General features: G+C 37.7%; 1 protein-coding gene across 1 annotated transcript; it reads right to left on the bottom strand.

Annotated features, from left to right (window-relative positions):
* Positions 1 to 7,945: 7,945 nt before the first annotated feature.
* LOC115629366 (mitochondrial import receptor subunit TOM20 homolog) lies at positions 7,946 to 9,597 on the bottom strand. Its single transcript, XM_030525823.1, has one exon. The coding sequence runs from the start codon at positions 9,584 to 9,586 to the stop codon at positions 9,038 to 9,040; it is 549 nt and encodes a 182-aa protein (XP_030381683.1). The 5' UTR covers positions 9,587 to 9,597; the 3' UTR covers positions 7,946 to 9,037.
* Positions 9,598 to 14,700: the final 5,103 nt, after the last annotated feature.

The raw sequence follows: 14,700 nt of genomic DNA, 5'->3' as shown, positions 1-14,700 counted from the left end.
GTAGATGAATGCAATGTAGTATGATTGTTTTACAATTAAATCGAGCCTTTCTCTATTGGAGTTTTAAGCAGAAGTTAATCACAAATAAATATAAATAGTATGTTAATATATTATTACTTGTGTATAGTGTATAGTAATAGTTTTTCCTTTTTACATACAAAGTTAAAGTGCTTTCAAAGAACAGTCTTGATGTTATTGGCTGTGGATTCAGAGGGGATTTTTGGTTAATCACAAATAAATATAAATAGTATGTTAATATATTATATAGTACATATAGTAATAGTTTTTGCTTTTTACATAAAAAGTTAAAGTGCTTTCAAAGAACAGTCTTGATGTTATTGGCTGTGGATTCAGAGGGGATTTTTGCTACTGTTACACAAATATTTCCAATGACATGGCAAAGTTTTCAAAACGTTGCAATATATAGTATTTGCAAACAAATTTAATAGAACTGTCTATTGATTCATGATCCCCAATATTGAATGTTGTTTTTAATTAAAGTATTAACTCATATGTGTGTATGTTTGTAAAAGATTTGTCACAAACAATGTAAAACTGATGCCTTGAGTTGAAATAAACGCTTAACACAGCTTGTAGGTTTGGGCAGCTTTGTTTTGGGAGCGTTATCGATGGCATTGATGGAGTTTATGGCAATTAAAACTTTTCAAAACTTTCAAAAGATGTTCACCCATTGTGCGGCAATCGACGACGTCATGTGGAATGCACACAATTCATATGCAAAGCCGCACACACACACCCACACACACACACACACACACATACACATGTAGGTAGGTATATGGAAAAGTTGACTAAAAGGACTCGAGGGAGATATTAATCTACTTTTTTTGCTCTCTTTATTTGGTTTCGTATGCTAGTATATGCAGGGAAACGTTTCATTCGTTCTTTCATTATTACCAACTATTTGCGGTTGTTGTTGGCAGTATGCTTGAACCTGATACCGAAACCGAAAACTGAACGGCACACACACCTCTCTCCATGCTATACACCTCTCTATATACATGTATATATATACTCTAGTACATCCACACGTACTCCCCCATACGAACTCTGAGTGTGTGTGTCTGTGTGTGTTTATTTTTTCCAACGTGACTTTGTATGCAACACCCAACAGCTTCGCGTAGTCCTTGCCGCAATTTTCCACAAGTTTTTCACCGCTTTTCATTTTCATTTTCATGCCAGCTTCGCTTTGCCTCGCCCCGCCCCGCCTTGCCAGCTTGTTTGTTTGCCTTCACTTTGCTCTTAACTTTTATTGTTAACATGCAATTCATTTATTAATAATATTTATATGTCAGTGCTTGTGTGCGGCCTCGTATATTTTCTATATTCGTGTGTGTGTGTGTGTTTGTCCGCTCTGCGCTCGGGCTTATATACAAAGATGTGTGTGTGTGTGTGTGTGTGATTGTCGTTTTTTATTCACGAAGTGAATCAGTGGAGATGTCTACCAACCGTCCCTCCTTCGCCACTCTGGCTAGAACTGTCGTTTAAGCCATTTCTTTGATGCCATCGAACGGTCTTCATTTAACGATCCTTTCAGTTTCTTCAGCCTGCTCGCCAATTTCGATTCTCTGCTCCCTCCACAGAATAGAAAGAAGGAAACTGTGTGGAAAACATCCATAGACTCGTCAGATATCTATAAAGATAGTCGAGAAGAATAGTAAATACAATTTAAAATATAAATAAAATATATTAAATATTAAATGGGTTGAAATTTTCTAAGCTTTCTAATTTTGTTATTAAACTGAAATGAAAACAAATCTTATTAGTTGTTGGAGTGATTTCTTGAAACGTTCGTTCCTATAATAGCAACATCACCGATTTCGATAAAACTTCAGAATATCATGAATCATTATACAAAAACTCATAACAAACAGATTTGCTAAAGATGCCTTTATAAGCAAAGAGGTTAGCGCACTAGCATTGATTTCTGCCCTGATCGGTCCTATGACAGCTATATAAAATAAATGAGGTTTGTAATAATCATATTTATTGCGTATCGATAGGACAAGTCTACGTGCCAAGTTTCGTATCCACGGCTGTCATGCTTCGAGAGTAATACGGGTTCATACCAACGAACAGACGGACGGACGATCGAATTGCTGATCATATACATGTATGAATGTATGTACCGTTAACATCATAAACATCTTTAAGCTTTTGGGTACAGAGTATAAATATGGGATCGACAGCAAATAAGATAATGTATTCAATTTAGTTTACCAAATAGATATGGGAGCTCTAATCTTATAGGTCTTTTAAGATTGATTGTCCCGCAGATAGTATATTTGTATGTATTGATTTTACTTTATAAAAAATATATCAAGAGCGATTTAAGTGGATTAGTTGCTCAATTTAAATAATTTGAAGACCCAAAAAATGATTAATGGAGTGCCAAATGGGTCTTTCCTTTGTTAGGTTGGATAATATTTACTTAGATTTGTCAAATCAACTAACAATTTCTGATATATAGATATTCAATTATCACCTTGTCGCTGATTTGTTTTTGTTCAAAATAGTAATGTGTTGTTTAAGTTATTTCTAAGAGCATGCAGCGATACTTATTTTAGATATTTTTTATACTCATTGCCAGAAATATTTCTATATAATGTTAACATAACATATCCAAATATTGATCTTCCCAGGCCCCGATGTTGTGTGGTTTCTGTTAATGGCTGCCATACGCTTGTTTCAGCTTTTGGATTGGTTCTCACCATTAAACCGAGATTCTTGTGAATTGTGTAACAATAATTTTATGTGCAGTAGCAGTAGCATTAGCAGCAACAATAACAACAATCAGAAGAGGCGAAAGAAAGGTTCAAACTGTTAAACGGCGCCATATTGTTCCGCCATATTTGAACTTTTTCTTTCAAGTCTCTGTCTCTCTGTCGCGCGCAGGCAGTGTGTGAACAAAAATCATATTTTGTAATAAACTTGTACACAAGTTTAATTAACTTCACACGTTATATATGCAAGTTGGGGTTGACCCACCGCTTACCATTCCCCCCCCCCCCCCACACCTCTCCCTATGCATATCCATATAAAGGTATGTGTTTGTGTGTGTGTGGAGTCTACAGACCCCAGCGGACCCTACACACAAACGAAGTTCTTCTCTCTCCACTTGTATGAACATGAACGGTATTTGGTCTATTGCCATCTCGCTCCAACGCACAACACTAATATTTTTACGAGTTTAATTTGAAAAACCTTTAAAGGTAATTAACGTGTATTTTTGGCAGTTTTATTACATGTTTTCTGCTTCTGCCGCTGCCGCTGCCGCTGCCTTTTCTTACTCACTACTCAGTGGCTGCCAGGCGCCTTGCATTGGTTGAGTAATATGACAAGAGATACGAGTAGCGTCTGTATTTGTTTTACTTCCCATTGGCGGGGCGGAGGGTGGCAAGGGGGGCCTCTAACAAAATACATTTCATGTGGCCAAAAGTGTAAGTCAGATACATACATACATACATGTACATATGTATGTACATGCAAGCGCGCGGAGCGTATTTAAAAAATTACTTAATTGTTGTCATAAAGTGTCGACTTTTCGTCGACAGCGACGGCGACGACGACGTCGACTGGACACAGTAAGTGTAGAAAGTAAACGTACTTAGTCTGTACAAGTATTTCTAAAGCATACTTACAGTTTTAAAATATAAGAACTTAAATACTGAGATGTGTGTAGAAGATATATACGCTCTGTTTTCTGCCAGGTAAGTATATTTTGATTGCATTGAATAATAAGGGGATTTACGAATTAAGAAGGAAGTCCTTTAACACTATTTATTATATTATACATTATTATACATTAAAATGTTTTCTCCGACATTATTGAAAAAATGTTTTGCTTTCTTAATTTTTTTAAAACGTATATATTTACAAGTATATAAGAATTCCATTGGCTACATATGTACAAGTATTACACCCAAGTTCGTAACTTTTAGATATTAGATATTAGATAGATCACATTAGATATTTTATATACAAAGTAATACCTTCACTTTAATATGAAACCACGGCTTATAAGAAGTACTTTTAGTTTTCTGCAATTAGATAGAGAAATACTTAGCAAATAGCATTGTGAAAATAACATTTTTATTTATAGTGGATAGAGTTGGAAAAGATGAACATTTTTTAGATAGAAGAATTCGAAATATATGCATAAATACAAGCAAAAACTGTCTTACAAGGCAGAAGAATTCGAAATGATTGTTCAGATATTAATGATACATAAAAAGAAATACCAGGATAATAGTAATAGTTTCGAATACTGGACAAACTATGAACTACTAAAGGACAACGTGCCAAATGCAGATTGCACAAAAAAATTGGCTGAGAATACTGAACAATATTTTAGTTCAATTTTCTTTTTGTTAAAAGAAGCAGCATATAAGAGAAAAAATAGAGGCAGCAAAGGAATTGGAGAAAGACAGAATAAAATAAAGGTAAAAAACACCATAAGTCTCCCTCTTCTAGCGCTGAAGCATCACATCCGAGATAAACTTTTAATCTAAACTGTACTTTATTTTGTACATACATACAAATATGTGTGCTACACGAGTTCAAATCTCAGGCGTACGAATAGAGCCAACAACAACAACAAAAGCAACAACGACGACGTTGTCAGCTAACAAAACAGTAATAATAATACTAACTGAAAACTGGTTGTTAATAATAATATTTTATTATTATTGCATTACTTGGTAATGATTAATTTTAAAAGGTTGCTTCAGTTTCACAGACAGAGACAGAGATGGGGAAAGGTGGTGCGAAAGAGATGGCAATAGTTGACAAATGAACAAAGATACAAATGCCAGAAAAAAGACCGTGTGTATGTAGAAATTTTGTTTGCTTATTGGGTAATCGGTGGACAAAGGTTTTTAGATATACTTGTACATACAAGCATGAACATTTGCCCGTACTCGTACTTGTACAAGTATTATAAAAATGGATTTCTCAACCTATTCGAGCAGCTATGTCGTACCAGTAAGATAGATTTTCGACGAGTCCATATTAAATAGAGTTGTTGGATTATGCCACAGCTCTTTATAATTAGTTGTCCTTCAAACGTTGGAGCAGGACCTGAGAATTTAAGGCAGTAGAAACCACCAAGCTCTGTTCTTCTGCATTAATATGTATTATCAAATTTGGCATTGTAGAGTTTTTTTTTAAAATCATCAAAAATAATTGTTTTGCATAGCCGAGAGCACTATACTAGTATATTTTAAAAATTATTCCTGTATCCTCCCTGTAGATGATTTAGATGCGTATGAAATATTCTAAAGGAATTGTTGATAAGATCAAAAAGTGGCAAATAAAAGATTGGTCTGTTAAAAATTATTGAAAATAAAAACAAAGTTTTGCTCAAACTATAAACCGAAAGCACTATTGTGTGACCATCTTTTCTTAGAGCAATAATCAGAGAGCATTATGTTCTTTCTAAATCTCTGAAGAACTTCTGTCGAATGAATCTTCTACGAATCTCAATCACTTCTCTCAGGGCAGATCCTATTTGAAGGTATGTTGTGCTAGGGATATCTAGTTCTAGACGATAAGATTATTTTAAAACATACATCATTATTTTATACAGCTGACATAGGAGCGATCGGTGTAAAAATCACTTTTAATGAGATAATTTTTTGGTTTATTTAGCATTCTTATAAATTTACTTTACTATTTATTTAAGCTTTTATCGAAAACGGTAATCTAGCGGGAAAAAGGGTCAGGTCCTTCATATTTTTCTTGAGAGTCGTTCCGAAATGAATATTATATAAAAACCTTATTATTCTTCTGATATTTCCATTAATTTTTTTAACATATGCTTTGGGAGGTCTAGGAATATTGAAAGATTCACTCATGTTTTCCTTTCGCTTTCAACGTCTATACTATTTTCTCCTCATTATTCAATTTGCAATTTCTGCCTTAATTTTTGAAATTTAAAGTCTCATTATCTATTTCGAGAACAATTGAAATTGCGGAAGTTCTATATTGGATAGATCACCTATAAAGATAATTGTTTAAATATCATCTTCACTCCAGCACACTCCGTCGTCTCGACAACTCCGACTTCAATTAGTCACTGATGTCGCTGATGATGATAATGATGATGATGATGATAATAATGATAATGATGATGTTGCCTGCCTGCCTGCCTGCCTGTGTCTTGTCTGAGGTCTGTGGTTGTCGATGTTCTGAAAGACATGCGGGTTTTGAGGCTTTGGGTTTGGCACTTGAATTGCATCATAAATTCAATTCAAATCAAGTTGAAGTCTTACTCATATAGTACATACTCGTCTGCGGATATATGGACGATATATCGTACTATATACTCGTGTGTATGTGCGTTCGTTGCGCTCAACGATTGTTTGTTTGATTGTGTGTGTATGTGTGTGTTTTAATTGAAATTTTGTGATCTTGCCTCGCAGTACATTTTGTTTTTGCGCTTTAATCAGGAAGTTTTTAATTGCGGCCTCCAACGCCTTGCCGCACCCCCCACAAACACAGCCCATTATAGTATTGTGTGGCGTCATTTAATTGAATTATTTGAAACGACTAAAAACGAGAAATCAAAAGATTTTTTGTTTATCTTGCCGTGCTCTGAGTTGTTGTTCTTCTTCTTGTTGTTGTATGTACTTGTATGTACAAAATGTTGAACGTTGTATCGTCTTAATATTATTATTATTTCTTATTCTTTGGTTTTCGGTCTCTCGTATATATAGTATGTATGTATGTATGTATGTGTGTATGTACGTGTACTCGTATAATTAATTTTTAATTTGACTCGCAGAAATTGGGTAATAAAAATTGTAAATTGTAGCGGCGACCCACACTTCGATTGTTTGGCAGACTGGCCACAAGGCAAAGAAAGCTCGGGAAAGAAAAAAGGGAAAACGCGTCGCCTGTGCTTTGTTGTTGTTTGCCTTTTTGTGCCGCTGCCACAGCCGTTGCCTTGGTCTTGGACTTGGTCTTGGTCTTGGACTTGGATCTTACGTCTCGTCTCGTCTCGTCCCGTCGCGGCTCGGCCATTCCCTTCCACTAAGAATCGTACTCCACTTTTCTCCTGCACTGTTCAATGTTTAATTTGAATTTTTTTCCTTCGCTCAACTGTTTCGATTTCTTTGCCTTTTGCTGGCTTTTGTTGTTGTAGCTCTGCATTATTAAAAAAGTAAACAGAAACTTCGGCACCCGCCCCCTTCGCCCCACCACACAATTCATTTGCTTGGTTTTTTTTCTTGCTGCTGTATTTTTTTTTAACAAGGTACTCGTCTCTCTCCCCTCAGCCTCTGCCACTAAGAAGGCGCTGCCAGCTGCTGCCCAGCACGCAAAAATTATTATAATTTCCTTTCTTTCTTTCAATTTCTTTCATTTTATTCGCTGGTTCTGTACTTTTTCGTTTCTGCTTTTACTCCTTTAACTTTAACTTTGTGCCTTTGCCTCTGGTAATCGCCTTCGATATGCCTGCTATATAATTTCGCCCAGTTCGACGGAAACGGAAACATACCGAAAATGCGACGCGTTGCAGCCACCACTCCCCCACCCCCCTCCTCCTCAACCCATTCCAAGCAGCTTGTTGGGCACCCACTGTGTCTGTGTGTGTGTGTGTGTACGCTGTTGTTATTTTTCTGGTGTAACAATAAAATTTTTGTATCCTTTTTCTCCGCCTTGCTGCTCTTGTTGTTGTTGCTGTTATTGCTAAAGAAAATCAAAAGCTACAATATGCCGCCCGACAATGTTGACGTCGACGCCGACGCCGACGCCGACGTCGATGTCTTGGTTTCTTTTTTTTTTTGGTTTTTGTGTTGTTGTTTTTTTTTTTTGTTCTGGTCGCCGTCGCCTCCATCGTCTGCTACTGTAGTTAAAAACTGAGGCGGCGGCCAAGACGCCAAACTGTGGGCCACAGGGGGAAATACAAATTTGTACGCCGCTGTTTTGCTTTCATACACTTTTTTATTTTCATACACTTTCAATAATTTCTTGCTTTAGCCCATTGGGCGGGCGCTACAATTGGCACGATGGCTAGTTCGATTGCCAGAAGTTAAATCTTTCTAAGGCTCACGTTTCTCAGTCAAGACAGGATCGCTTTTCTAGTTACAACTGCAGCTTGGCTATCCTAAGAAGACGAATGTCTTCTCACGCTTCAACTGAGTGTTAATCGCTTAACTAATCTCAGTTAAGTTTAGGGCTAAATTTTTAAACAAGTATGAAACGTTTAACTAATCTCAGTTAAGGCATGAGACATTCTCTTATTGGCTGGTTATTAAACTCTCTTGGCTCTCAGCTTTTTGGCTAAGCTAAGAAGGTTCTTTGGTTGGTTGATGCGATCGTTTGGTTTGGCACTTTTTTCCTAGAGCTAGTGATATAAAGACTCATAATTACTGAGATAAGATTGTCTATTCACTGTCTTTGTCCGTTTTATTCCCTTTCTCTCCCAACAAACTCCCCCCGTCCCCCTCTCCCACTCACTCTTTCACCTTTGAAAAGAGTTTTTTTCTTACAATTCTCTCTTAGCTGCAGAATTGACAAATTTCTGTAATTCTTCTCTCTCCGATTGAGGGCACTACTTAGCATAAAGACTTTTTAATGGCTGCCTGCAGTGCACATCCAAGTCGCCTTAACTTGGTCGCCATAAACTTGGCTAAGGTTTTGTGCTCCAGTCAAGTCCAATGTTTTGTTTTCCCATTTTTAATTTCGGTGTAATTCTGCACCCCTTTCGGTTGCCTTTCTACTTTTGTACTCGAAGGGGCGTTTGTTGCTATTATTATTTACTGTAGCCTGCCTGCTGCTTATCGTAATTCATTTGCCTCGCTATTATTTCTTTTTTTTTGCCACCCATTTCTTAGCCCTATTGTGAATTAATTTCAATATTGAATCCTTTTATAGACTGCACGTGTCTTGGCTGTTGTTGCTTGCGTTTTTGTAGCCGCCAGCTGTTGACCGGACTGGTTGTTGTTGTTGTTGTTGGTTCTGTTGCTCCGTCGAAGGAGATACTGAGAATTTGGCTGACTGACTACTTTCTTGGTCAATAGCCAGCCGTTTCATGCCAGGCCATCGCCAAGTTTTCATAGCCATCCAGGGAGTCCGAGTCGCAGTCATAGAACTCTCCGTAGTTGCTGCTCAGTCGCCTCTTCTGTTTCTGTATATGCTTTATTCGATGCATCAGCATCGAGAATACCCGGGGCGGCAACATCTCCTCCAGCACATTGAGCAGTCGCAGAGGTTCCATGGTGACGAGCAAGGCATTGGCATAGTGGGTAACACCATCCGTATAGTTGTAGCTGCTACAGAGCGCCTCTCCCAGCATCAGCTCTTGCCGAAAGTAGCTCTCCAGAGCGGCGTAATCGAATGCCGGCCATCTGCGTTCCGGTTCCTCAATCACCTCAGTCATCTGCTCCTCATATGTGGCGGCACATTCTTCCACCGAACACGACTCCAATGGTTCATCTTCCGGGCCATTATCAGTATTACTGCAGTTGCGACGCTCGTGCACTTTTCGCCTATAGTTGGGATCCATGCGTCGTTGATAGTCGTACCACACGCAATAGCCCAGCATTGTGGCCATGCACACCATGGCTAGGACTACCCACGGCATGGTTTCCAACTCTGATCCCAAAATGAAAGCCAAAGTGTAGAGAGGTTTGGTTGGAAATATGACGTTTACTGAACTAAAAATTAAATTTAGGCCTAGATTACTGGGTTACTCCAATAAAAGCGGCTCTAGGACAAACAATTTGGACTAAACAAAGTAAATCAGTTGTTTGAAATATGGCTTTGTTATTTGAACATCAAATTTTCAAAACAAAAAATATTAAAACTTGGATTGCTTATCGCACTTATTTAAACATTTATGAAATCGGCTCTAGAACACAAAATTTGGACACCGTCTTGACTAAACAAAGTTAATCAGTTTTTTTTGAAATCTGGCTTTGTTATTTTAACATCAAATTTTCAAAACAAAAAATATTAAAACTTGGATTGCTTATCTCACTTAATTAAACATTTATGAACAACACCTTCTGTGTTGTTATTTTAAAAGAAAAATTTCAAATAAAAATTAAAAAACCTTGGGTTCCTTAACTGACTTATTAAAACAATTTTGTCCCTACAGTTATATCAAGCCTTTGTTTGGGTTTAGTAGCTCTTTTACTTGGCCTGATCCTTGCACTCATATAGACGGACATGGCTATATCGATTTATTTATATGCTTTCTGGGGGCTGTCATGAGCTCCAAGGGTATTATTTCCTGGCTCTTAATCGGACTTTTCTCAAAATTGAACAAATATTGATTTAATTCCACTATTTCCTGTAGTTGACACTTTTGTGCGCTTAAGCTGAGCTTCCTAAAAGATCCCATAGATGTGTATGTATGTATGTATTTAGGTGGAAAAAAATACAAATTATCAAAAGTTACGGAAGTTGACATAAAACAAAATCCAAAACCCAAAAGAAACCAAAAATACAAGAAAAAGCCTAACTCGAAAAACAAACAACGACAACTACCGTACCAGTCAAGCGGCTAAACAAAAACAACAACAACAACAGCAACAACAACAAAAATGATACACAAGCACATGGAAATTAAAAACGAAAAGAAAAAATTAAATTAAATAAAGTGAAAAAAGTCAGAGGCAACAACAATAACAATAACAACAACACGCAACAACAAACAGACGCTGAACGGCGCGAAAAATAGAAAAGACATTCACTGTAGTCGATGCTGGAAGACAGTTGTTCGAGAGCGTCCCTAGCCCCCAAGCCCCCAAGCCCCCGCTCTCCCCCCTCCTCCACCCCTTTCCCCCTCCACCCTATCCAACACAGCACTACGATCATCGCTCGTCTCATCACCTGCTTGCTTTTAATTGCACTAAAAATGGAGTAATGATGGGCAACGGTGGATCGTTGGGGAGAGAAGGTGGTCGGGAGGAGGGGGGTAAGAAGGTATGGAGGGGGTCTCTATGTTCGGTTTTCGGAAGTTGGCATTTTTACTTAGTATTATGTACTATTATTGTTATTATTTTAGTTGCTGTTGTTGCGGCGGCTTTAAACAAACAGAAAGTTGCATGCTGCTGACATTTTGGACGAGTGCTGGTGGTCGGCGGTAGAGGGCGAGAGGGGAGATGGGGAGATGGGGGCCAGAGCCACCTTTCTACGCAACCACATCCGGCGTTTGTCTTCGTGTGCGTGCTGGAATTGAATGTGTGAGAGTGTGAGTGAGTGAGAGACTGAGAGACTGACTGAGTGAACGGGGGCTCCCACACGTGATAAGCTGTATAAGATGTGGCCCGAAGGTACTCGCACACTTTGGCCAAACATACATAGCTTGACGAAATAGACCCGCAACGGGTGCAAGAGAAAGTTTCACTTTGGGTCAAATGCAGCATCCTGTGATGAGGCGAACGGGGTAGAGCGACATTAAATTCGACTACTTATAACTAAGGTTATGTGAATCATATCAGTACATATAACAGACAACTGAAGTTCAATCTAATACTTATATCAATCGAAAATAAATTTGTTAGTTTAATCTGCAAATACTCCGCTTGTCTGATCTCTGAAACCCATAAGCACCCTAATTTCGAAGCATTCCGATGCATTCCCTAAGCAATAGAAGAGTAGTTGCTATTGAAACAATTTCATTGATTCCAATATCGGACTATTATACTTCTTGCTTATACTTCTATGCTTACTATTAATAATGTATTTATAATAAATTGACGTTTTTATATCAGTAGCCGTGGCAGACCACATGTTATAGGTGCATGATGAGAAGAGTTTTTTTTGTAGACATGCACGTCAGTCTGCCCGCCCGTCTGTATGTATGAACGTCGATACAATTTATATCATAATAGCTAGGGACATCCAACTAGGAATGTACACTTGTCTTATCGATATGCAGAGCAAGTTTATTACAAGACATAAATAAATAAACAAATAAACCGAATGAGTGATTGTTGAAAAGGACTCGCAATTATAAAAATTCCACACAAATTTGAACGCTTAACTGTGCGTACTAATGCTTAGTAACTGATTGTGGGGCCAATTGAATAAAATATGGACAGCTTTATTATAGCTTTACATTAATTCTTAGCTAGCCGGTTGGTAAATAAAATTCTCCCCATCAAGTCGGAGCCGTTTATTATATATTATTGTAAATTGGGTTTGATTTTTCCGATTTAGGCTTGGCTTTTTTAAACCTTTTATATTGTCTATGTAAGCACATAAATAATTAAATAAATAAACTAGCTTAAATCACTTCCTTTACACGTAGCTCGAAGACATTAATGAGAATCTAATGGACAATAGTAACGACCGACCAGATTTCGAATGAAGTCAACTATGTACAACATTCTGTATGGCTCTTTAATTGGAAAACGAAGTAAATATTCTGTGAATTGCAATGATCCATAAAATGCTTGCCTTTGATAGTAATACGTAAAGCTCAGAGGCATTCGCGTATACAAGTACATGCATACATACCTATGTATGTACATACAGCCAAGGGCGTAGGCAGCTTTTACCAAAGGGATCCATTTTAAGGCGAAATAATGCGTCATAATAATGAACGTGTGGTCGACTTTATATGACAAAATTTTTTCTACGGCGTTGCCCCCCCCCCCCCCTGCCTACGCCCTTGCATACATCCATACGTATGGAGGCGTCTTATTTTTAGTGCCCATTGTTTAATAAAATTCGCATGTCGTCGAATTTGACATACGCCTGTCAAAGGCTGGAAATTACTTTTTTTTTTGTTTTTTGCCGCTGCTTCTGGGCCCTAATAATACATACAAGTATAATATTAGGATTTTTTTCGCGCTGCTTGCATAACATTTTATTTTATTTCATTTAATTTTGTATTTTTTTCTATACTAGTCGCCAGCACCTTGGCAGCAGGTCGAGGGTCGCGCTACACCAAAAAAAAAGAAAAAAGAAGAAAGAAATGAACATGACTCCGGGCCCAGGGCTGTGACTGTGAATGTTTCTGCGACTGCGACTATGGCTTGGCTTAGGCTTAGTCAATCAATCATCAGTCACATTTTAACAGCAACAGCGCCACAGTCTCTGTCGCAGTCGCTGTCGCAGTCACCGCCGCGGTCGACGGCGTTCTGCCAACGTAACATTCAAATCAATCAAAATTCTACGCCATCAGAGTCATCGTCATCGTCATCCTCGTCGCTGCTGACGTGTTCGCTATTGTTGTTGTTGCTGCTGCTGCCACCGACGTCTAACAGTTAAAACGAATTGGCACTAGCAACCACCTAAGCCACCCATCAGCAACATTTCTCTGCTTTTTTCCATTCCATTCCTTGCTTTCTTATGCAAAACAAAAAACCTAAATATAATTTTTCATCGAAAATGTGTAATAGAGCGCATGTGTGTCTGTGTGCGTGTGTGTGTGTGTGTGTGTGTGTGTGTGTGCGGGTGTGTGTGTGTATTTGTAGTGCATGTTGATGAAGTTGTTGAGCTCGCAAACTTCTATGCCATATAATGAATAATGTGCGACTGCCCTTGTCGCTTGTCGTCGTGGGTCCTGGGTCGGGGGTGTAATGTTCATATGGCGTGCAGGAGCAGTGAAACCATATGCCACATACGAGTATATATCCAATACCAATGCAGTATATGCTCGATATCGCTATTATGCAGGGTGGAAAGGAGTGGCAGTACGATGTAATTGTACCTCCCACTGAGCTTTTGTTTTGCTCCTTCCAGATCAATTTCAAGCCCAAACGCTGGCATCTCAGATATGCCGTTGAGTTGTTGATCGTTTCTTTTTTTTTAATATGACAATGTTCTGTTTTTCTGAATCAAAGCAAATTTCTTTGGCAGTTAATTTTCAATTTCTATGTACTTGCATAATTGGTTGTATTTGTGTGCAAATAATTGGCCTGTCCGACCGAAAATCTCTATTAAGTCTCCCTCTTAGATGGGCGATCACTACGTTCAGAATTATCTTATTCTGATTTCTTGGTTGGGTATGGTATGGTATGGACCCCCCTTTCATAGTTTTCTTTAGGACGAATGCATTTCGTCACTGTGTTTTCTTTTTAAACGGCTATTGGATATAAAATATTTAAAAGAAAGGCCAACATCGGGATACTTCTAGCAGGAAGATTCGTTTCTTCAAAAATATGGTTACTAAAATGTTAAATAAAATTTATCTTCATGTCTTGTATGTCTTATGTCTTGTACAGCTTTATAGAGCTTAATAAAAAAATTTGAATGATTCTGTTAGTTTCTAAATTGTTTTAATTATAATACTATAAGCAGAGCTTATTTGTTTGACATTATTTGAAAGGTAGAAAGAATGCATAGGATTAGGAATCAATATTATTTCCGTCTATACCTAGTGCTTTCAATTATAATTTCTCAACCTGCTCAAATAAAAATATAAAAAAATTGGTGCAACTTCTATATCTCTGAGAGAATTGGCATTGTTTTGAATTTAATAGAATTATAAATTGAATATGCTTGTTCGATTATTCGAAGCACCTTTTCAGGTTTATGGTAAAAAACAGCAATGTGAATTACATTTTATTTGTTTTGTTTCTAATTCATAGTAGGCCGAAGTCTTCACAGAGCAGGCTTTGAGTTTTGTGCTCCTCAAATGCTGTTTGCCCCTAGTTTTTGTTTTGGGAGTTTCATTCTACTTTTTGAACTCGAACTGTACAGATCAAAATTTTAGTAACA

The sequence above is a fragment of the Scaptodrosophila lebanonensis genome, unplaced genomic scaffold (genome assembly GCF_003285725.1).
Source record: "Scaptodrosophila lebanonensis strain 11010-0011.00,11010-0021.00 unplaced genomic scaffold, SlebRS2 tig00000142-arrow-arrow-pilon, whole genome shotgun sequence".
Lineage (NCBI taxonomy): Eukaryota > Metazoa > Arthropoda > Insecta > Diptera > Drosophilidae > Scaptodrosophila > Scaptodrosophila lebanonensis.
Note: the sequence above shows the minus strand (reverse complement) of the source record. Positions and strands in the feature narration are given on the sequence as shown.